This window comes from Tamandua tetradactyla, chromosome 9 (genome assembly GCF_023851605.1).
Source record: "Tamandua tetradactyla isolate mTamTet1 chromosome 9, mTamTet1.pri, whole genome shotgun sequence".
In the NCBI taxonomy this organism is placed as follows: Eukaryota; Metazoa; Chordata; class Mammalia; order Pilosa; family Myrmecophagidae; genus Tamandua; species Tamandua tetradactyla.
Window position 1 is genome coordinate 33,176,042 of NC_135335.1, and position 25,351 is coordinate 33,201,392.

Below are 25,351 nucleotides of genomic sequence, written 5' to 3' on the forward strand. Positions count from 1 at the left end.
AGAAGGAAAATGAATTTGTAAGGAAGGAAATCCACAATAAAATAGAAAGAGTTAATCTGGGGTTATAATGAGGCAGCATGTTGGGAAGTCCCTGTTGACTGGGACCCCCAACATCCAACCTGTAATTCCTCCTTTGGGATGTCATGTGAGACAGGGGAGGTTTCCTGCTGAAATTCAAGTTCCCTGTAGGGACAGCATTCCCCCAACTTTCCTGTCGAGTAAAGCTACTAAACATGACAGCAATGTGAATTATATCTCAATTAAAACGCACACACACACACACTACTTCTAAAAAAATGGAGAGTGCATTTGCATTAAACACCTTGCTCACGGGTGGCTCATCATTCTCCCACAGCATCCATCTGGCAGTCCACACCAGCGCCAGGTCAACCGGCATCATCAATCACACAGGTGTGCTTATTTTTTGGAGGAATTTTCCATCTCATTACTCCACTGATGAAAGAGAGGCAATCTGCCCGTTTTCCTGTCTCAGGGAATCTTCTGTCTGCTGCAATTCTTTGACTTCTATAACAGGTCAGCGAGCAAACCTGCAAGTATTCTTGGGCCTCTGGGGAAGAGTAGTTCCTCTGCTGGGCCATGACACTTGAACCAATTTAGGGTGAGCTGTTCAAAGCTTTCTATGAAGCTCCCTTCACTGGCTCTGGGACAGAGGTGGTCAGCTTTCATCTCCCAGCAGCTCATGCAAACAGACTCTCTCCACCTTGCCCATGAGAACTATAAACCATCCTTAGGAAGGTTCCTTGTTTTTCTATTTTTGGGGAATGCAGGGTAGAGGAGGGGAGAGTTCCATCTCATACAGAGGAGTTGCTAAGGCCAAGGAGCCCAAGAGATTTGTGATCTTCACATTTTTCAAGCCTCAGTTTCCTCATTCATAAAATGGGGTATTAATAAAATCCCTATCTCATAGGGTTGTTGGCTTATGAAATGAGGGTTAAGTGGGTTATACGAAAAGCACTAGCATCGTGCCCAACTTTTTGAAAATGTTCACAGTTCAATGTTACCAGCTGGGAACTGAGCTTTTCATACCGACTTCTTTTAGGTCTCAATGCCACTTTCTTGTCAGTGTTCATATATCATCTAATACTTCTGAGAAATCCCTGCTCATGCCCTCCAGCTTTCTAACATGCTTGCCCATCGCATTCCTTGTTAGGATGCCGTATCGGAGCTCCACCTCTGCACCACCCTCCCTCTGTGAGAGCGTCAGGGAGCTACACCTACGACTATGCCTGTCCTTTTAGAATCTGCTTTCCTAAAGTCTAGGATGGACACAGGGCTCTGGCTGGTACAGCTCATGTCGGCTTCAAACATTCTCACCATGCCAAAAAAAAAAAGCACATTGCACATACTCAAGAAACACGAGTCTGCCTCCCTTTGGTGAGCTCCCCATTGTTGGTGAGAACTCAGCCCGGAGATTGGAGGGCGCCTGTTCTCGGCTTCCTGGGCCTTCTGAACGATGATGGTGACATGTTCTGCCACATAATAACAACTAACAATGCGCTGCTCCTAGCTGAGCATGACAAAGAGACCCAATTTATGGGACAAAGCTCAAACTGCTTACATGCTGAAGTATCAACCTGCCTCTTTAATGATTACTGCATCACAGGTGCAGCAGCCTGTCCACCTAGGGAAGCCACCTGCCTGCCCCTGGACATGCCTGCAGCCACACAGAGGGACCCGCCCTGAGTCCAACATGCTTGCCCCTGAGACCTATTATAAACTGTGCCCTGGCTATTTAATATACATACACTTAGACAAAATAATAATCCTTAGAAGAACCTGGTGCCACCATAAGAGCATGCATCATTAAAACATATCACACGCTCACAGCACTTTAGAATTTGCAGAACAACTCCACATCCATCGTTTCACGCTGCCCTCACAGCAAAGGCAGAAGGGGCTCGAGGACTCCAAGGGGGAACTGAGCTCCAGAGAGGGACTCTGGCTTGCCCCTGGTTGTCCGCATGTCCAGAGATAAAGCCCCCTCCAGTGCTCTCTCCCACAGTCATGCTGCCAGTGGAGCACTCTTAATTTTCTTAAAACGAACAGAGACATCTGCCCTGCTCACCCGATGCGCCGTGGACCCACCTGTGATTCTTCCTTGCCTGACCTTCTGCACCCTGTAGCGAATGGAGGTCCCCACCATCAGGTAGACATCGTAGGCAGGGTTCAGAAGGATGTTCTCCAGAATCAGCAGCCTGACTTCTGCAGGGTGTACGTTCTTGGGAGGAAGAAGAGGGCGGGAATGGTAAGGGAGGGTGGGGGGATGGGGAGGTGATGTGGTCCAGAGAAAGAGAATTTCAAAACCCTTCAGGATGTCCACTTGGGGATTGAGAGGTAAAGGGTGAAAAAACCAAGGTGATACTCAAAACCCCACACCTTCAGACCTCAGAAATTGTGAAAGACTGTAAATGGGAGAAAGACTGCCTGGGGTCCCATAACCTGGCACCTCTCCAGGTTATCTGATCCTAGAAGGGTGTTTTATTGTCTTTGAGCTGTTTTATGACCCTATACATTGTAGGAAACTGATGGTAAAGCAAATGATTCTGGTCCACAGAAATGCAAATAAATGTCCTCAAGGGGAGGTACAGGGGACTTTTCCTATGGACACTAACTGGTTTTGTGTCCATTTCAGGATTTCTGATGACTTATGCATGTGTCTGGTCTTTGGATTCTCCTTTGGAACAGCTGTAACATCTAACTGGTTCCCTCCCTAAATAATAAGTTAAAAAAACCTTTGACACTTTAAAAAAATATGTTTAGGGCTTGGATGCACGGCTGGTTCAGTGGTAGAATGCTCGCCTTCCACGTGGGAAAGACGGGTTTGATGCCCAAACCGTGCACCCCCACACAAACAAAGTTCTGGGTTCCTAACTTGGGCTCTGTGGCAGGTGCTTTCCAGCATGGCAGCTGGGAAGACCATTTATTTACTGACCACAGGAAGAACTACAAGTCTGTCTTTCCTGCCCAGCGGTGGTCCACATCCGCCCCAGCCCTGAACATGGCACAGGAGCCCAGTACACCAAAGAGGCAAAACCTAACCACCAAGCACTGAGGGATTAGCTCCTGTAACATGGCATGCCCCATGTTTCCCAAACCTCCAGGAACTTCCCAGACCACTGGCTAGACCATGAAAGAGCGTGAATCAAAAGAGTGTTTCTCTCTCTGATATTTTTCAAAATTAAATGGCAGATACAGTAAGTACCACAACTTTCCTCCCATGTGCTCCAGGAGCCTCAGGTTTGCGGCTGAAAAGGAGGCGAGGGACATGGTCATCAGTGGCTGTTCACCCACAAGAACGGGGAAGGGCCCTGGGAGCTTGGCTGAACCAGCACATCTTCTCTCCTTTTCTCCACCCACCCCGTCAAAACGGGACACTGACGGGGAGGCAGGACTGGTAAGGCTGGGACAATGCGGGGTGAGGGTGGGGTGGGGACCCAGCCACCCACCAAATGGGACTATCAAGCAACGAGTTTCAGGGCTCGAGTTGGGGTGGAGAAGAGGGGGCAGGAAAGATACCAGGGAGCCCCGAGGTTTTTTTTATACAGAGCCCCAAATGCTGGGGTGTGTTCCTATACCGGAACAGGTGCAGGGGACTTGAGGAAAACAAGCTAGTTACTGAGAATCTCTCTTTACTGCTGCTCATGGACCTTCCTCAAGACTGCGGAAGGAGCAAATGCTTATGATTCTGGACCCTCAATCACCTCAGTTGAAAATAAAAAACAACATAAAATACGGAGTCGTACTCTAAAGTTCCTGTTTCATAAACAGGGAAACTTTTATGAGAGGGCCCGTCAGTCCCACTATTAAATGTGCTCACGGGTGTGAGTGGGACAGTCCAACTGACTCTATCCCAGAAGACGTGGTGCCATTCCCCCTCCCCCCTCCCCCTTCCCTCCCAGGCCCTCTTCCCTACCCTACAAAGCTCTCCCCACACCTCTCCCATACCTTTTGCCTGGACTCCTTCCCCACGTGCCCCTCCTGGCCCCCTCCTCCTACACCCCCCAGCCCTCTCCCATAATCCCCTCCCCTAGCCTCCCTCTCTCAACACCTCCTTCCTCACATCTCTCTGGTGCCCCTCCCCCGCCCCCTCCCTGTACCCCTCCCCCACACCCTCCTCCATAGCCTCCAGTCCCCTCCCCCCTCTTCTACACCCCTCCTCCACTCCTCCCCCGCACCCCTCCCCCACACCCCTCCCCCATCCCCAGACCCACCTTGTAGACAGCCTCCTGGATACGCGCCTTGAGTCTAGAGCTCCCAGTCTTCATCCCAGACACCAGGACGGTGTCCCCTTGCTTGGCCACCTTCTCCATCTCTGAGATGTAGGAGGGAGGGATGTACGTGGACTCCAGGAAAGTGAGGATCCTGGGAAAGGAGCATATCACCAAGTCACCCATCAGACCCGACTATGGCTTACATGTCCACTGTCTGCAGCACCTCCCGCTCCAGGTCAGGCATTCAGGCGGTGGGGCGCCCCTTGGGAGTGCTGCTTGGAGACATATCCCTCAAACTTCCTGCATCAGAATAGCCAGCGTCCTTGTTAAAATCACTTCTTGGCCCCTGGCCCAAGCCTCTGTCTACATGAAGCCTGGGAATCTGCATTTTATCAGAATCTACCAGTGACTCGGAAATATCCTGAAATTTGAGGACCACCCGCTCAGAGCAGGCGCCTCTACTTCGCAGATGGGAAAAGGGAGGCCCACAGAAATTAAGAGGCCGGCCCAAGACCACAGAGGCGGCCAGGACCGTGCCAGTAACTTGCAGCCTGCGATTTGCAAATAAGCTCACTGTTCTCCCCAAATAAGAGCAATCTGCTTGTTGGACATGCTTTCGTTCTCCCGGAGATCGGCCAGGCACTGCGCTACATACACCACGCTGTATTACCCTGCCCAGTTTTACTAAGTGTCACATGCTGATTATAACGAAAATTCAGGGCAATCTGGTTCTAGCACGCCTTGGCGTCTCGGATTTTGGTAATATTTGGCTCACATATGGGACTGCTCCAAAGTTCGGGGTACCTGCCAGTGGCAGGGAATGGGGGCTGGGAAGCAGGCTTCTCTGGGCTTCTGGGATGTGCCAGCCCCAGGGCACAGGATCCTTCTGCTAACCTGCACAGTCGCCCTCGAAGTGGGAAGAGGAAACTGATGCCTAAAGTTCCTCAACTAAGGCCACAAGCAAGAAGGGATGTGCTCAGGTTTGGGACCCAGGTCTCTTTAAATTTAAAGCCCATGTTCTTTGCTTTATCAAATATTAGAAATTGCAGAGGTGGTCCAGGAGACAGTTAGGGGATGATGGTCCCAACCCACAAATGAGCTCTGACCCCAGAAATCTATATCAGGCAGGGTTCTCCAGGAACTAGTGTCCTGTTATCCCCGAAAAGTCTGAGCATGCCCTTTCCCTGATGCACAGTCACCCTGGTAAAAGGCCATAAGTCCTTTTGGAGAAGGCTGGGAGAAAAATTAACAGCATAAATTTTTAGCAGTACAGCAGGGTCCTTTTTCAAAGGGACCCAGTCTTCCCTTCATTCAAAGGGTTCTAGGTCTGTAAACGGGCTTGAGTCTGGACTCAATAGAGGGACCACGACTCTGTCTTGGAGATTCAAGGTGGACTTCGGTTCCTTTGACCTGGAATGCTTCTGTTCACACAGAACGAGTAGGAATTTAGGAGACTGTCCATGTCTACTAGGTGCCCCACGGTCAACGAGCCAATGCCATAGGTCTCTGCAACTCAGACTGTTCTGATTACTACTCTGACTCTGCTGTCCATTAGGGTAGCCAGGCCTACCTGGTCTCTGGTTATTAGGTGCTGTCACTCAGCCCTTCCATGCACAAAGGTCAAGGTAAGAGAGGTATCTGCTTAGCCATGTGCTGAGCCCCAAGAGAGGGCTGCAACTGGAGCATCCCATGTTCCCAGGAGTTTTCCAGTGCCCGTGCTACCCTTTTAAAGATGTAAATAGAAGTCCAGACTTGTACCTTCCTGCAAAAATACTTACTAACTGTAAAGGGGAAGAACGCGATGTCATGGTGGGGAGTGCTGGGAGACCCCACCTCACCCACGTGATCACCACCAACTGTCTCTGTCATGGACCAGTTGGTACCGTGGCCCCCTGGAACGATCCAAGGAGGATACAGCCACGTCTGTGATATTCCTGCCAGAGATACAATCCTCTAAACCTGGTCAGGAGGAATCATCCGATAAGCCCCAAATGAAGGGCATTCGACAAAATAACTGGATGTCACCTTCGCAGGTGACAAGGCCATGAACATCCAAGGCCAACCAAACACATGTTCCAGGCTGAAGGAGACTAAACAGACATGACACTATGCGATGCGTAACTCCAGTTGGGTTGTTTGTGCTACAAAAGATGTAAGTGGGCAACTGGCAAAATCTGAATGAGGCCTGAGGATGAGATGACTGTAGGTACTGATGCTAATTTCCTAATTTGGATGACTGAGTTGTGGTTATGCAGGAAAATCTCCTCAATGCTAGTAAATCCATGCTGAAATAACTGGGGAGGAGGAGGTAGCATCTGGGCAACTCACTCTCCCGTGGTCGAGGGAGGACATTTTCTATACTTGCAACTCTTCTGAAGGTTTAAAATTGTCAAAAAATAAAAAGATTAAGACTTCTTCCCTAAAAGCGACTATAGTCTTTTTAAAGATCACTTAAGAAAGAAAAGAGGTGATGCAGTAGAGTAGGAGCTAAGAGCTTGGCCCTTGGCTCTGCACTACCACTACCCAGTGGGATTTCCTGCAGTGATGAAAATGCACCATGTCTGCACTGCCCAGTGCACAGCTGCTAACGAGCACCTGAGCTGTAGCTAGCGTAGTCCATTGTTTTTACTGTATCTAATTTAAATTCAGATAGCCATTGGGAATAGTGGCTACCATACCAGAGATATCTATTTGAATCCTTACCAACCCTGGGCAAGTGGCTTCCTCTTTCTGGGTCTGTTTCCACATATGGAAAAGGGGGAAGACAGTGGCTTCAACAGCCCACGTGGCTGTTGGGAAGATTAAGCGACTCCAGATACTTTCAGTGTCCTTCTCCTAACGAGTCTCTTTGATGCCTGAATGCTAGGGAATTCAGCCCATTCCATCTGCACAAGGCTGTCATGTTTGAGCATCCTTCCGGTTGGTCTGTCTCACCTTTAACTTACCCCCAGTGGAAGGACTGCCTTCCAGGGGCCACACACACACAGCTCCTAATACTCCTGACAGCCTTCCAGCTCTCCAAGACAGCTCTGCGGCCCCTTGGGTTTTCTCTTTTGTAGCTGGACATCCCAAGCCTCCATCACAGTCTCTCATAGAATGTGAGATGAAACCTAACAGTCCTGTGGAGTGTCAGTCGGTGTCCTGGGAATTATCCTAGGCCCCACTTGACAATGAAAGCCCCTGGCCCATGCGGTGCCAGCTGGCGTCCACTTCCTGTTTCCTTCCATTAAGCGGCCGGAGCTGAGCAGAGGCTGCCTCTTACCGCAGTGCATTATGGGAGTCTGAGAACCCGTCCGCTTCCGTATCCTTCACGATCATCCAATCGAAGACCAGTCCAGCCAGGGTGCTAAACGTGTTTCCTGGAAAAGCAGAGGGGAGGGCAGAAATGCATCGGAATTCCTGAAGCCAAGGGAGATAGAGCTCCCATTGCATGCCTGCAACCATGCTGGGCCTCCACCCCCATGCAAAGGAGGGAATGGGAAACTGAGGCCTAAAGTAATAAACTACTCACTCCTGGTCACTTGACCTGAGAGGGGATGAGCCAGGATTTAAACCCAGGCCAGTCTCAGGCCTAAGTTCATGTTCTTTCTGCATTACCTCCCTTAGTCCTGACTGCTACAACCAAATCGGTATAGCACAAGTTCACCATCACTCCATCCCCATGTCTGTACAGAGCTTTACAGTTTAGGAGGCTGCTCCTGAGACCTGAGTCATTCATTTGTCTGCACATAAATGCCCTCACCCATCACAGCACAGGTAAGGAGAAGGAATGAACAGGGGCAGTCTTGTATTTTCACAGTCATTGTGAGATTCCCAAGGTCCCAAGGCCTGGGAGAAAGAAAGGGCGGCAAAGACAATCTTAGCTCTGGAGTCCTGGCTTGCCAATGCTGAGTGTTTTTAGAGCATATAAGAGCAAAGGAAGGCCAGAAGGTGATCAGGGGTTGAATCTTGGAGGACCAGGCCATAGAGCATGTCTTGAATACCCCATAAAGTCAAGTTTAGTGTAAATTCAATGCCTGGTTCCACATGGACACATTGAAACAGACCAGGAGATGAAAACTGGTAGCCAATGGCCCGACCTGCCAGTATTATGAGTTTCTTGCTTGCTTTCTTACCTAGGCAATGTCATTTTTAAACTTTTGAATTATTTCTCGTTGCTTAAACATTTTTAAATATCATTTACAAATCCAATTTCCAAGTTCTCTTTAAAAGTCTGAAGATCTGGCAGCCTGGGCCCAATTCCTTCCTGGTAACGTGGACTGGCTTAGCCCCATTTCTCTGGTTTGCCACAGTCCCCACCCACCACACCCTGATGTACCACCCCCACCTACTCCACCTACCTTCCCTGCCTGGCCACCGCAGGCATCTAAGTTCTCAGTTTCCCAAAACAGAGCATCTGGATCTAAAAAAGCTCTTTCTACAGTGCAAGGTAGGTGGAATGAGAGGCCTTGAGAAGCTCAAAGGACAAATACAACAGGGCTTGTTAGCAAAAATCCTACAAAACTGTGATGTCTTTACTATAAATTTTCAGGGCACCTGTTTTTAAGGGAGTGGCCTCTCTTACAATCCCCTAGATGTCTTTCCACTAAGAACTGATCACAGGAGACAAACCCCATTTATTATGGAAGTAGGTTTGGGGAGACTTTTTTTCTCAGAGGTCCAAGGTAGGACCCAGTATGTGCATGTGCCTGAAAAGATGCATCCCGTGGTCTCCTGGGTGGGAAGAGAAAGACACACGGTGTGCAGAGATAGCACAGGATGGGGCTGACATCAAGGGAGGCAACCTACAAGGACCCTACAGCCTCCACCCACTAAACCAGACCAACAAGCACTCCAGCCTAGAAGGCTGGGCAGGGGCAGAGTTCTCAGCACCTCTGTGTTTCTCCCCATGCACATACCACACTCAACTGTTTGAGTATTTGTTAACTAAATGGAAGTCCAGAGGGCAGGGACCATATATCTCTCTGTCCTCAGTGGTGTCTCAGCCCAGGTCTGGCACACAGTAAGTGCTCAAATGACACTGAGCAGACAAAAGGTCTGTGGCTTCTCAAACCTCAAAGCAATTAACAATTTGCTTTCTCTTCCTTAATTCAGAGCATTAGGTAGATATTAAACCACCTACCAGCAAAGCACACTTCACTGGCTGTAGGAAACTTAGAAGTTGTTCAGTCCAACCCTAAAATAAGACATCCTGCAACATTCACATCAAAGGGGTGAGACTCTAATTGTATACCTTAGTGACAAGGAGCTCACTACCTCCCAACACAGCCCATTCTTCTGTTTAACAATCCTCACCAGAGAACTTTCTTACACTGAGCTAAAATCCGATGCACCTAAAGAAAAGGTGGCCCTAATTCCGGTCTTCTGGTGGCAGAGCCAAGCATGTTAACTTTATAGTATGCTCAGTTTGGGTAAGAATGGATTTTCCTCTTAGCACATTAGATCGTGAAATAATGACCAGAAACTAAATACAAAAGTTTATTAGGCAGTCCATTTCCAACTCACAAATCCCACCAAAGTGCATTGAGCTTATACCATGTGCTGTTATCCTGGTGTTTCCACAAATATTAACCCATCTTCAAGCATCACTTTTCTCTTCAATAAACTGTGAATGAAAATGTCCATTTATTGGGTTGTTGAGAAGATCTGATCAAGAAACCACCAGGTCCAGTACCTAGTACCGAGCAGCCAGCCACCCGGGAGCATATTCTGCTAATTGTATTCCTCCCACCCATGAGGACACGGGAGCTGAGGGAGTCCTGCTAAAGCATCCTTAAAAATGGAAAAGCATAGGGGGTGCAAGGGTAGTTCAGCGGGAGAAGTCTTGCCTGCCATGTGGAAGACCCAGGTTTGATTCCCGGCCCATGCACACTTCATTCCCACTAAAAAAAAAATTCAACAGATGGTGTTGCAGTAACAGGACAGTCATAGGGAAAAAAAATGAAATGTGACCCCCACCATACAGCATGCAGAAAAAAGAAAAAGGAAAAGGACAATAGGAAATAACTTCCTTCTGCATTTCAGGTGCTACACATGGCACCTTGTTTTCCAGCACCTTCGTTCACCCATCTTTGAACTCATGTCCAGAGGCTCCTACAAGTCTGTTGTGCTCAAAAGTAACAGTATCGGAGAACGTGTGACTGTTCCACGAGCAGAGAGTGAATGTTCTAAAAAACAATCACTGTGATAAGTATACAACCATGTGATGACATGGTGAGCCATTGATTGTATAGCATGTATACAGAATGTTTGTATGTTAAGAATGTTTGTGTTTGTATGTTGTTTAGTCATAAAAATACTTAAAAAAAAAAAAAAGGGCACAGAGTGGGCGCAGACCCCTCAGAGCACCCGGGGATCCTGCCCTGCAGGTTAGTCACGCTCAGGCCTGCAGCTCCCGCCAGCCAATGGACAGACGCACCAAGGAGGGCTCTGGAAAAGTCAAGCCTGGCATCTCCTCTTCTCACAGCCTGCAGACCCACCCCTCGGCAAATGGGCGACCCCTGACGATCTCTGACTGCCGGCCCTTCCTGGATCAGGGTGAAAGAGAGAGTTACCCTTGCCAAGACACCAAGCCTCCCTTGGCTGCCCATTGGTCACCACCACACTCTGCCCCAAGACACTGGGATGTGCATGTCTGACCCTCCCCACCCAGACCCCCGACCAGGGATGGAGGGTGGCAGATATTACAGGGCAGGGGCAGAGAGGGGAGGCCAGGCATGACCCAGGGCACCAGCGGGCAGACAGCAGGTGGCCGAGAAGCCAAACCCATGAGGCCAGGAGCTAAGGCTCCCTTTCCCTGCTGCATGCTCCACCATCCCACGGGACTTCACATACAAAATGCAGGTTCAAAGATAAAGCATCAAGAACAGCAGCATATTGTGTTCTAAAAATGATTACGGCGAACAATACACAACTGTGATGTTATTGATGATACTGTGAGCTGCTGATTGCATGTATGGGCTGTACGTGTGTGAAGATTTGTCAGTAAAAATAGATATTAAAAAAAAAATAGAATTGCAGCATGGCCTGAAACCAAGCACGGGGCCCTTCTAGGGTGAAGCTGCTCCTGGGGAGAAGAAAGGGAGACTGACTCCTGCTGAACTGAAAAAAAAACCCCCCAGGAGGCCACAGAGTAACTCATTCATTGTGACCCCAGCTCTGACCCGCTGGGAAGGGGGAATGAGGAAGAGGCACTTCTCAGGGCAAAACAGTCTCCAAGACTGACATGTGCAGGGAGGAATTTGCAGGTTTGGGAAGAGGGGAGAGCAAAATGTTAAAACAAAAACTCTGCAAAATGTTTACTTTTTCCATGCAAAAAGTAGTTATTAGCACATACCATGTGCAACAGACAGAGAGCCCTTGAACTTTAAGCCTCACAGCTGAGTGCTAGTATGAACCAGAAATATCAACCAGGAAAACCCAGTGATACAGTCTTCAGAGGCTACACCTTCCCCCATCCTGGTTCCAGGAGGGCAACAGGTAAAAAAGAAATTACACAATTCAATTTAACAAACATTTGCTGGATGCCTGCTGGATCCAAAGTCCAAAGTCAAATGCAGAAGATGCCAGAAGAACAAAAAACCTAAGTTCTGCTCTCCAAGTACTGGACTTCATAGTACCAAATAGAGATTGTTCCATAATCTGGGGACAGGGCAGGGAGCAGCTGGGGGACGTGAGAGGACGGAGGAACAAACTTCACACAGGTAATCAGGGAGGGCTTCCTGGAGGAGGGAATACCTGAAGACCCAGAGCCAGGGCTACTGAAAACAGAGGTCATGGAGGGAAAGGTACAGTATGAGTAAAGGTGAGGAGGGGACATACCAAGATATGTGAAAAGGCCACACACTGTATGTAAAATGCCTAGGACAGAGACAGAAAGTAGATCTGTGGTTGCCAGCAGTTAGTGACAGGAAGTGATGCCTAATGGGTCTGGAGTTTCTTTGGAGGGTGATGAACATGTTCTAAAATTAGACTGTGGTGATGGTTGTGCAACTCTCATGAATATACTAAAAATGGTCCAACTGTACACTTTAAACAGGTGAATCTTATGGTATGTGAATCTCAGAAAAAATAAATAATTTTTTTTTAAAGTGACTCTAGGCAGGAAATAGAAATGAGTGGTCAAGAGCAGGGGTTGGCAAACGACAGCCCCCAGGGCCAAATCTGCCCTGCTTCCCGTTTTTGAAAATAAAGTTCTATCAGCACACGGCCATGGCCACTCATTTATGTAGGACCCAGGGCTGCTTTAGAGGAATGCAGCAGATGTGAGCAGTTGCATGAGAGACCCTCTGGTCAGCAGAGTCTAAAACATTTATTCCCCAGGTCTTCACAGAAAAAGCTCAGTAACCACTGGTCAAGAGGGGGAAGTCTGGACTCAGGCTGGCATTCAGTCTGTCATTAGAGGTCTTTCCTCTTTTGTGCACGTACAAAAGCCTTACACTGTCTGTGCTTCTGTCTCATAACCCAAAAGCAAAATAAGTTAGAAGAGACCTGCTTAAGCAGGACCGTCTGGCACCTGGATAAACTCACGCTGAGGTCTTTTTGGTTCCAGGAACAGCAGAGGATCCCCAAAGTTCTGCAGACAAGTGCCACCACTCACTGCACAGATCTCAGCTTCACTCTGCTTTAAGACAAAGTGCAAAATCCCACTTCTGATCTTCAGGGCTCTCCTTACATCCCATGCCAACCCTTGGCTGGGTCCAACTCTGCTGCCCCACCCTTGGCCCCAAGAGCACAGATTAACCAAATTCCTTGGTGCTCTCAGAAGTTTCCACACTTTCCTGCCTCTCTGCCCTGGTAGGAATGCCCTATCCTGCCTGGCAAACTCCACCTTCCTCAAGGTGCAGCTCAAACATCATCTCTTTTAAGAACCTTTCCTGACCTCTGGCCACCCCAACTCTTACCTCCAGCTCCCTTCCCCCCTCCTCTGAGGTCCTGCCTTACTTTGCATCCAACTTGATTAGCTATACCTACTATTTCTATGCATGTAAGCGTTTATTTGCATGTGCACCTCCTTGGGTCTGAGATTCTGGGGGCAGAGGCCATGTCCCTCCCCCAGTACCTAGAGAGCATCGAATAAATCAACTAGTTTACAAAGCACCTGCCATGTGCCAAGGACAATGCTAAGTACATCACCCACTTTTCCCCAGATCTCTGCAGCCTCTAAGGTAAGTATCACTATTTCAATTTCATGGATCAGGAAACAGCTTTAGAGCAGTTAAGGTGTTTATCTGATGAGTGAATAAATGAAAGAAGGAAGGGTCTGGAGAATGTTTTAGAACAGTGGATTGGTCCCCAGGGGACAGTGGCAATGTCTGCAGATATTTTTGGTTCTCACAACTCGGGGCATGCTGCTGGCATCTAGTGGATAGTTTTTAAGGATGCTGCTAAACATTCCACAGTGCGCCAGACATCTCCTACAAGAAAAAAATACTGCCTCAAATGTTAACGTGCTCCTTGACTGAGAAACCATGATCCAGAAAATAAAATGTTAGAAAGTGTGAGCTACAAGACTTCTGGGAAGATGGCGGAAAAGGATAGGCCAAGTTCACCTCTAGCTAGAGAAAAGACAGAAAAAAGACCAGGAGGGCAATTCTGGGGTATAAGTGACCTGGGAGGGTCTTCTATACCACATAGGGAGGTCCTGGTTAAAAAGGCAGAAAAAATGAGATGCAGAGAACCAGCAATTGGCCAACTAGCACAAACAGCCTAGCATGTCCATTTCCAGATGGCAACCCGGAGCCGTCAGGAGCTGGAGCCGTCAGGAGCCGTCAGATGGACAGGGAGTCAGGGACAAGTAAGACAAGCACAGAGTCCCCCACCTGTACACGTACCTGCACTGCAACCCGTCACTGCACTGCTGTGCCCCGCATCCTGCTCCACATCCATCCTACAAATACAAAGCCTTAGACGACTGGAGGAAATCAATATCTAAAGCAACCCTATCAAGATATTTACATGCCATAAAGACAACAGAAGATCACTAACCATATGAAGATGCCAATAGACACAGTCCAGTCTAATGACCAAGTTTAAACACTGGAGGAGACACAGACTTTGAAACTACTAATCAAAGATGTTCATACAACTTTACTAAGTAAAATCAGTGGGATGGCTAATGACATAAAGGAGTGTTCTAGTTTGCTAGCTGCCAGAATGCAATATACCAGAAATGGAATGGTTTTTAAAAGGGGGAATTTAATGAATTGCTAGTTTACAGTTCTAAGGCTGAGAAAATGTCCCAATTAAAGCAAGTCTAGAAATGTCCAATTTAAGGCATCCGGGGAAAGATACCTTGGTTCAAGAAGGCCGATGACATTCAACGTTTCTCTGTCAGCTGGAAGGGGACATGGCGAACATGGCAGCACTGCTGGCTTTCTCGTGGCTCTACCAAAAAGGGACTCTCTCCAAAATGTTTCCTCTTTTAAGGATTCCAGCAAGCAACTCCACCTTCAGTGGGTGGAGGCACACCTCCATGGAAATCATCTAATCAAAAGTTACCAGCCACAATTGGGTGGGTCACATCTTCATAGAAACAATCAAAATGCTCCCACCCAGCAATATTGAATGAGGATCAAAGGGCATGGCTTTTCTGGGGTCCACCACAGATTCAGACCAGCACAAGGAGATCAAAAAGACACCAGAAGAGCATAAAGAGGAATTGGAAAGGATAAACAGGAAAATAGCAGATATCACAGAGATTAAAGATACTGTTGACCAAATCAAAAATATACTAGAGACACACAACACAGATTTGAAGAGGCAGAAGAAAGAACAAGTGAACTAGAAGACAGGACAACTGATTTTGAACACTCAACACAGCAAATGGCAGAAAAGATGGGAAAAAATGAATTGGATCTAAGGGAAATGATGGACAAACCAAAGCACACAAATACAAGAATCACATATGTCCCAAAAGGAGATGAGAATAGGAATAGGCTAGGAAGATTAGTGGAGAATATAATGGGGGAAAACTTCCCAAACTTTACAAAGGCATAAATATGCAAATCAAAGAAACCCAATGAACTCCAAATAGAATAAATCCAAACAGGCCTACCTCAAGATACTTACTAATCATCCTGTCAAATGCTGAAGAGAAGCAGAAAATCCTGAAAGCAGCAAGAGAAAAATAATCTACTACATACAAGGGAAACCACATAAGACTGAGTTCAGTCTACTCAACAGGCACTATGGAGGCGAGAAGGCAGTGGTATGGTATATTTAAGACCCTGAAACAGAAAGACTTCCAGTCAAGAATTCTGTACCCAGGCAAACTGTCCTTCAAAACTGAGGGAGAAATTAAAATTTTCACAAACAAAGATTGAGAGACTACGTCAACAAGAGACCAGCTCTACAAGAAATACTTAAGGGAGTTCTGCCAGCTGAAAAAATAGGACAGGAGAGGGAGGTCTGGAGGAGGGCTCAGAATTGAAGAGTATCACTAAGGGTAATTTAAATAATACAAAGAAAAAAAGGAAAAGAGCATACAGAGTTGACAAATATAATTCAAATGATAAGATGGTGGATTCAAGAAATGCATTTACAGTAATAACTTTGAAAGTTAATGGACTAAACCTACCAATGAAAAGATATAGATTGGCAGAATGTATTAAGAAATATAATCCAGCTATATGCTGCTTACAAGAGACTTATCTTAGACACAAGGATACAGATTGAAGGTGAAAGGATAGAAAAAGATGTTCCACATAACCTGTGATCAAAAGAAAGCATGAGTAGCTATACCAATATCAGACAAAATAGACTTTAAATGTAAAAACATCATAAGAGAAAAAGAAGGACACTATATATTAGTAAAAGGGACAATTAACCAAGAAGAAATAACAATCATAAATGTATATGTTCCCAATCAAGGAGCTCCAAAGTACATGAGACAAACATTGGCAAAACTGAAGGGAGTGAAAGATATTTCAACAATAATAGTAGGAGATTTCACTACACCACTCTCCTCTAAAGACAGAATAACCAAACAGAGGATCAATAAGGAAATACAGAACTTAAACAATTTTATAATTGAATTAGACCTAATAGACATATATAAGTCGTTAAACCCCCAAATGCCAGGATATACATTCTTCTCTAGGGCTTATGAAACATTCTCCAGAATAGATCATATGTTGGGGCACAAAACATGCCTTTACGAATTTAAAAACACTGAAATTATTCAAAGCACATTCTCTGATCATAATGGAGTAAAGCTGGAAATCAATAACCACCAAAGATCAATAACTTTTACAAATATATGGAGATTAAAGAACACATTCTTAAACAATGAGTGGGTCAAATAAGAAATTGCTAGAGAAATCAGTAGCTATTTGTAGGCAAATGAAAATGAGAATACAACATATCCAAACTTATGGGATGTGGCAAAGGTTGTGCCAAGGGGGAAATTTATTGCCCTAAATGCTTATGTTAAAAAAGAAAGAGCAAACATCGGAGGACTTAATTGCTCCCCCAGAGGAACCTGAGAAAGAACAGCAAACTAACTCCAAAGAAAACAGAAGAAGAGACATAACAAAGATTAAAGCAAAGTTAAATGAATGGAAGAACAAAAGAACAATAGAAAGAATCAATAAAACCAAAAAATGTTTCTTCAAGAAAATCAATAAAATCAATGGACCACTAGCAAGGCTGACAAAGAAAAAAAGAGGATGCAAATAAACAAAATCAGAAATGAGAGGGGGTTTGTTACCACAGACCCTGAAGAAATAGAAAAATCATAAGAGGATACATGAAAAACTATACGACAACAAACTAGACAACTTATATGAAATGGACAAATTCCTGGAAACACACAAACAAGCTACAATGACTCAACAAGAAAATAGAAGATCTGAACAAACTAATCACAAGTAAAGAAATTCAAACACTCATCAAAAATCTTCCTACAAAGAAAAGCCCAAGGCCAGATGGCTTCACAGGGGAATTTTATCAAACTTCCCAAAAAGAACTAACACCAATTCTGCTTTAAACATTTCCAAAAAAACAAGGAAAAAGGAACACTACTTAACTCATTTTGTGACGTGAACATCACTTTAATACCAAAACCGGGTAAAGATGCTAGAAAGAAAGGAAAACTACAGACCAATCTCCCTAATGAATACAGAAGCAAAAATTCTCAACAAAATATTAACAAATAGAATCCAACAGCACGTTAAAAGAATAATACACCACAACCAAGTGGGGTTTATACCAGAAATGCAAGGATGGTTCAACACAAGAAAATCAGTTAATTAATACAGAACATTAACAAATCAAAAGAGAAAAATCATATTATCTCGATTGATGCTGAAAAAGGATTCGACAAAATTCAACATCCTTTTCTGATAAAACCCCTTTAAAAGACAGGAATCAAAGGTAACTTCCTCAACATGATAAAAGGCATATATGAAAAACCCATAACTAGCAGTATACTTAATGGTGAGAGGCTGAAAGCTTCCTCCCTAAGATCAAGAACGAGACAAGAACGCTTTCTGTCACCACTATTTTTCAACATAGTGTAGAAGTTCTAGCGAGAGCAACCAGGCAGGAAAAAGAAATAAAAGGCATCCAAATTGGAAAGGAAGAAGCAAAACTTTCTTTATTTGCATATGACATGATACTGTACTTGGAAAATCCTGAGAAACCTACAACAAAGTTATTTGAGCTAATAAACAAATTCAGTAAGGTGGCAGGTTATAAAATTAATGTGCAGAAATCAGGAATGTTTCTATACACAAGTAATGACCTAACCAAGGACTCAATTAAGGAAAAAATTCCATTCAAAATAGCAACTAAAAGAATCAAGTATCTAGAAAAGAACTTAACTAGGGATGTAAAGGACTTGTACACAGAGAATTATATAACATTATTAAAAGAATTCAAAGATCTAAATAGGTAGAAAGACATTCCACACTCATGGATAGGAAGGTTAAATGTAATTAAGAAGTCAATTCTACTCAAATTGATCTACAGATTCAATGCAGTATCAATTCAAATTCCAACAACCTACTCTGAAGACTTGGAAAAGCTAGTTACCAAATTCATCTGGAAGGGAAAGCAACCATGGATATCTAAAAGCTTCTTAAAAAAAAGAAGAATGAAAGTGGGAGGATTAACACTTTTTTATTTTAAAACTTATTATAAAGCCACAGTGGTCAAAATAGCATGGTATTGGCACAAAGATAGAAGTAGTGACCAATGGAATTGAATGGAGAGTACAGAAATAAACCTCCAAATCTATGGTCAACTGATCTTTACCAAGTCCCCCAAATCCACTGCCCTGGGACAAAATAGTCTTTTCAATAAATGAGCATGGGAGAACTGGATATCAATAGCCAAAAGAATGAAACAGAACACTTACCTTCTACCCTACACAAAAATTAACTCAAAGTGGATTAAACACCTACATATAAGAACCAGTACCATAAAGCTCCTAGAAGAAAATGTAGGGAAACATCTTCAAGATCTAGTAATAGGAGGTAACTTCCTAAATTTTATACCCAAATTTCAAGCTATTAAAAAAACTAAATAAATGGGAACTCCTCAAAATCAAATGCTTTTGCAGCTTTTGCACCTCAAAAGACTTTGTCAAAATGGTGAAAAGGCAACCAACTCAATGGGAGAAAATCTTTGGAAATTACACATCAGTTAAACGTTTGATATCCTGTATATGTAAAGAAATCATACAACTCAACAACAAAAGAACAAGCAACCCAATTATAAAATGGGCTAAAGATATGAATAAACATTTTTCTGAATAGCAAATATAGATGGCTAAAAAGCACATGGAGTGATGCTCATTCTCGTTAGCTATAATGGAAATACAGATGAAGATTAGAATGAGACACCACCTCACACCCATAAGAATGACCGCTATTAAACAAATAGGAGACTACAAATGTTGGGGAGGATATGGAGAAATTGGGACATTTATGCACTGCTAGTGGGAATGTTTAATGGTACAGCCGCTATAGAAGACAGTCTGCTGGTTCCTCAGAAAACTAAATATCAAGTTGCCCTATGACCCAGCAACAGCACTACTTGGTATACATCCAGAAGAGCTGAAAGCAGTGACACAAACAGAGATTTGCACACCAATGTTCACAGCAGCATTATTCATAATCATCAAAAGATGGAAATAATCCAAGTGCCCATCAACAGACAAGTAGATTAACAAAATGTGGTATATTCATATGAAGGAGTATCATGCAACATTAAGAAGAAATGACGTCCTGAAGCACACGAGGACATAATGCTGAGTGAAATTAGCCAGACACAAAAGCACAGATACTGTATGATTCCACTTTGTGACCATGGTAAAGGTAAAATCAGAGGCTTATAATACAGAATGTAGAGGACCTAGAGATCGGTGAGCAGTCTGCTAACAAGGCTGAATTTAATTGTAAGGGAATAGATAGAACTGAAGGCGGTTTACTAGTAGGTCTTTAAGTAATATTACCATATTGAAAGTGAACATGATTGAAAGGGGTTGTATATAGACTCAAGTATCCCATCAATTAACACTACAAATATAAAGAAGTTCTTGCACGAACTGCTGTCAAGGTACAAATCTTATACAAAGAATGCATAATTTCATGGTGTAGCATGCTATTGGCTATGTTTAATAAGAAAACATCAACAGTATCGCAACAACACCAGGGGTACATAATAGGGGGAGGGACAAGACTTAGGGGTACGTTTGGATTTTCTATTTGGTAAGAGTGTACTTACTGGCTATCTTTCTCTTGGGAAAAATGAAATTATCTAAAATTGAGCGTGTTAATGGATTGTTGACATTGGACATTATACATGAGGCCCTGTAGATGGAGATGGCAGAAGATGCACTGAGAAGTAGATTGGCGAATGATGGCGTAAACATATGATCGAAAATAGTGCTGCTACAAAAAGGAACGAGGTTGTGAGGTGTGCAACGATGTGAACGAACCTGTGGGACATTTGGTGAGGCAAAATAAGCCAGAAACAAAGAGCAAATATTGTATGATCCCATTTAAAAAATGGGGGCCTATATTGTAAGTTCTTATAGTAGTCACATTTAGTCTGGAGTGGTAATTGTTGTTTCTGGATTTTGAGGGACTGTTTTATATGTGTATGGCCTGCTATTTAGAGGTGGGAATGAAGCCAATTGGGTTGGGATTAAGGTAATTCAGAATACAGGGGTAAGGAAGACATTTCAGAATTTCATCTACTCTTTGAGACCAAAGGAAAGTTTTATCATGTCCAGAACCTAAATTTTCTCTAGTACACAATCTAACTCAACCTGTCTGAATAGAGCATTTAAACAATACAAACACAAGGAGCCCAGAATAAGAATGAGGGCCTTTAATCCTATATAACTTAATGAGCACATTACATTAAGTAATACATCCCAGAGTTTACTAAGCAGATAATCAACAAGTACTGGCAATGTCCCTTAAGGGATGGGAGAAAAATTATGGAACTATTGAACTTTACCATGGGGGAAACCCCAGATACTGTGCCAAACATTAGGGACACCCAGATTAATAGGCCAAGCCCTTGATCTTGGGTCTTGCACTTGCGACGCTTAGGTATGTAGCAGAGAAGCTTAGCCTACGTATAGATATGCCTAAGAATTACTTCCAGAGGACCTCTTTTGTTGTTCAGTTATGGCCTCTCTCTCTCTCTCTCTCTGCCCAACTCTGCAAGTGAAATCATTGCCCTCCCCCCCGACATGGGACATGACATCCAGGGGTGAAAGTCTCCCCCACAGCATGGGAGACGACTCCCAGGAATAAGCCTGGCCCTGGCACCATGGGATCAACAATGTCATTCTGACAAAAAGGGGAAAAGAAGTCTAACAAATAAGGTGTCCATGACTGAGAGTTCAAATAGAGTCGAGAGGCTACCCTGGAAGTCACTCTTACACATGCTTCAGTTAGACACTGCTACAGATCATAACTTTCCAAACCCCAATGAGGGCCATTCCTGCTAATCCTGAAGAATACTTAGGGCATTATATAAGATTCTTCAAAGGTTCTATGCACAAGAGTAACTTTCCAAAGCCTGCAGCCTCCTGATGGGTCCTTGGACCAGATAAGTCCTAAAGTACAGAGGGACCAGCCTCTCCAGAACATCAACTAGTTCCATCCCTCTATCCCATATTACAACAACCCCTTCCAACATGAAAAAGTTAGATTGGGCATAGCCCAAATACCCCTAAAGAGTGGGAGAAAGATTAAAGGTGATGGTGGAGTAATAAAGGTCAGGTTTAACAAATGAGTATGAGTGCTGAATCATTATGCTGACATTTCTTTTAGTCTCCTGTACCTTGGAGCTGCTAGAAAGAAAAACCTGAAATTGTGGAATTGTAACCGGTACCAATCTCTGAAATCTCCTCTACAACTAATTGCTGCAATGCACTTTGAAATTTATTTCTTTTATGTATATATGTTATTTAAAGAGATGGAGAAGTATAACAGAGAAGATAGGATTTAACAAATGAGTATGACTGCTGAATCATTATATTGATATTTCTGTTGGTCTACAGTGTCTTGGAGCAGCTAGAAGAAAAAACAAAAAATTTTGCAACTTAACCCATAACAAACTTTAAAATCTGTTCTACAAATACGTGTTAAAATGTTCTTGGAATGTATTGTTTTTTTGTATTTATGTTATATTTCACAATAAAAAAAATGGGAGCTTAAGTGGTCAGGAGACGTTTCAAGGTCAAAGCAAGACTTGATTTGGATTTGTACTTCAGGAAGTTCCATCATCTGCAAGATGCCTTTGCTTGACTTTGACTTTCTTTCAACAAAAGCCTTAAGCAACAGAGTTTCCCTTGTCTCCTTTACAAAGAGTCTAAGCTACAGCCAAGGCAGTCTCCCTGTGACCAGAACAGAACATTGAAAAATTCCACCCAGAACAAGCCAACATTCACTGGTGAAGTGAAGGAGCCAAAGGCAGCGTGCTGGGTCAGCAACACACATGCACTCTGGCTCACACACATGCTCTGAGGTCTGGGCGAGGAAGCCAAAACCAGGCCACAAAGCTGTGCAAGGAAAAGTCTTCCAGAAGGTTGGCTTCCCAAAGCCTTGGTCTAACATGCAGAATGACTGTGCACAGATGCTGGAGGCTGCTGCAGAGACCACTGAGCATGAGGTGTGGCTGTGAGCCTTTCTGTGGCATGGGGTCACCTCAGTGGTGGCATCTATTTCATAAACCACTCCCCCAGCACCCACTTCACCCTCTTGACAGAAGAGAGGGGCCAGGGTCATGGCGGTGGCCAATATCCAGCATTGGCTGTCAAAGATCAATGGCCAAGGTAGGGAAGGGGACAGCCTTACCTTCAGAGTCCAGAGCCTGGATCTTCAGCTCCAGGGGTGAGTCTTCGAGGTAGAGTTCGCGGGTGGTGGAGACTATCTGAATGTCATGGATGAGGTCGACAATGGCATCGCAGCGCAGGACCTGGCCTGTCACTGGGTTGGGTGGGAAACAGAGGGGTCAGCACCAAGGACAGCGCCTGACCACCCCAACCCTAACCCCCATTCCCAGCCAACCTCCAGGGCCCCCCAGGTCAGAAGAGGCGGCTCTTTCCTTCCAAAATTTTACTCTTTGAAAAGATGAAAGCGACCAACCAAAGAACAAAATAGGGTTCAAGACAAAGAACCAAACTAACCCTTGAAAGCTAAGCAGCTGACCAAACTTGTGAAAGTTAATATGGACATTCAGAAAGTAAGGACTTTTTGTAGCATTTTCATTGCAAACTCAAGTGCCAGCATTTAAAATTACGTGCCAAAAAAATAATTCTCCTCCAAGAAAAGTTAGTTTTACTCAGTTAAATATCAAAATTTGCTTTGGTTTGTGAAAGCTGCAAGAATGCAATATACCAGAAATGGGTTGGCTTTTACAATGGAGATTTATTAACTTATAAATTTACAGTTCTAATGCCATGGAAAATGTCCAAGATCGATTTTAGTACCAGAGAAGTAGGGTACTGCGATTGACAAATATCAAAAATGCTGGAATGGCTTTATAAATGGATAAGGGAAAGATTCTGGAAGAACTGTAAGAATGCTTGAAAGAAAAGGCCTAGATTGCTTTGAAGAGACTATTGGTAGAAATATGGATGCGAAAGGTACTTCCAATGAGGCCTTAGACAGAAATGATGAATATGTCATGGCCATTTGGAAGAACATGACCCTTGTTTTAAAGTAGCAAAGAATTTGGCAAAATTGAGCACTGGTATTGGATGGAAGGCAGAATTTGAAAGCAATGAGTTCAGATAGCTAGCAACGGAAATTTCCAAACAGTATGACTAATTAAGTATCCACAAGAAGATAATGCTGTTTTGGACCATGCTCTACATCAGGACTAGGAATTTCACTGTCACTTTTACATACAGTTATAAACTATGCTATAGGAGGAAAAAGGGGTCTGTGTGTGCATATTTTTTACTTGCTCCATAAGTAAGATACATACGTGACATTACCTAAGTCTCAAGTGCCCCTGTAGGAGTCACATCATACTATACAAAATAATTTTCATCCTTCTCCAGGCTCCACATAAAAACACTTGTGCACTGTTGATGAGTGCTAAAAAGGTATTTTCTTATGCTTTGACTCTATCTATTTGGGAATCTATCCTAAGGAAGTAATCTGAATACATCTAAAAACTTCTTCATATAAACAAATTTATTTCTCTATATAATGCTGAAACAGACATCTGAAAACAACCTAAATGTCCAATAAAAGGGACACTGCTTAAAATGCCTAGAGGATAGTCTCCTGTTAAGATATTACTCACTATATCAGTTACAGCAATAAAAAGCTTAAAAAAATAAAAAGGAAAATTTATTATAATATTTGTTTTTTATTTATTAAATAAAAATTTTATTTAAAAAATACATTTATTATTTTTTATTCAACTAATAAAAGTAATGCTATAATAAAATGGAAAATTTTTTATATCATGGTAGGTGGGAAAAAAGCATGGTAGAAATTGTATTGTTTTCTAAGTATTTTGCAAGCACGGTATTGTATATTCAACAGGGGAAAATGGGAGGAGTGGTTTTGTAGATTATACAAATTTGTTTTACTTGCTACCCATAAAGGACTATGTGGTCATCAGATAATAATTTAGAAGTGAAAGCCAGCCTTCACCAGAAGGAGACGGTTCAAAATACAGGCCACAGCTTGGGCCTGTGGGTGTGTGCCCAGGGGTGTGTGTGTCTGGGGGTGTATTTCTGTGGGGGTGTGTCCATGGGAATGTGTCTGTGAGTGGATGTTCATAGGTGTGTGTCCGGGAGTGTGTGTCCATGGGTGTGTCTGGGATTGTGTGTATGGCAGGTATGTCCAGGGGTGTGTTTCCATGGAAGTATGTGAGTGTTTGTCCATGAGTGTGTGTCCGGGAGTGTGTCCATGGGCGTGTGTCTGGAGTTGTGTCTGGAAATGTATGTCCGTGGGTGTGTGCCTGGGGGTGTGTATTGCTCGCTCAGCATCCCCGTTCTGATGAGCTCTGCAGCATCAGCATCCTCCCGCCATGGGCTCTGGCCACCTCTGTGGCTGCAGGGTTGGACGGGGAGTCTCCCCTTCTGTCTTCCCACAATGGCACATCAGAGCCCTGGGGTCCCCCACATGGCTCAGAGTCCTTACTGACGTCCTCCGCAAAGATGATGCTGGTCAGGCGGGCAGGCTGAGACAGGCGGGCCTGGACCACAGCCTTCCGGGAGCACTGGTGCTCATCCAGGCCCAGTGGCTCGATGCTGGCCACCTCCGGCCGAGTGGATGACCTGCAGCGAGAGGTCAGGGGGAGAAGTTATTCTGGGCACTGCACCATCTGTCAGCAGCAGAGCTGGAACCCGAAGTCAAAGCTGGGCTCCCCGTCCAAGACTCCAACACGGAATACAGAGGGCAGCCTCCCGCCAGCTGCAACCCAGAGGAGAAGTGGGGCCCAGCCCTGGTCCCTCCAGTAAGGCTACCTGAGGGTCCCCTGATGAGCTAACAAAGGAGGTGACTGAATAGCTGGAAATGACCTATACGTTCAAGGGTCTGTCACAATGCACCCACCTCTACAACTATTGCTTACATGCGGAAATAATTATCTACCACGAAGGAAACTGCTTGTGAGAGAGACAAAGACGAGAC

The 25,351-nt window shown here is 44.4% G+C and overlaps 1 protein-coding gene and 1 long non-coding RNA gene across 3 annotated transcripts in view; one reads left to right on the top strand and one right to left on the bottom strand.

Annotated features, from left to right (window-relative positions):
* Positions 1-25,351, bottom strand: part of NUP210 (nucleoporin 210) — a 142,488-nt gene that overhangs the window by 81,833 nt on the left and 35,304 nt on the right. Inside the window, exons 2-6 of one of the 2 annotated variants that reach the window (XM_077116402.1) lie at positions 24,860-24,996; positions 22,553-22,684; positions 7,495-7,591; positions 4,233-4,383; positions 2,107-2,239 (exon numbers count right to left, since the gene is read on the bottom strand). In XM_077116402.1, coding sequence (XP_076972517.1) covers positions 2,107-2,239; positions 4,233-4,383; positions 7,495-7,591; positions 22,553-22,684; positions 24,860-24,996 — 650 coding nt within the window. The other variant, XM_077116403.1, reaches the window with a different exon arrangement.
* Positions 1,629-8,442, top strand: LOC143646945 (uncharacterized). The gene is made up of 3 exons (XR_013157762.1): positions 1,629-2,167; positions 3,250-3,415; positions 7,839-8,442. It is a non-coding gene; the product is annotated as an uncharacterized LOC143646945 (long non-coding RNA).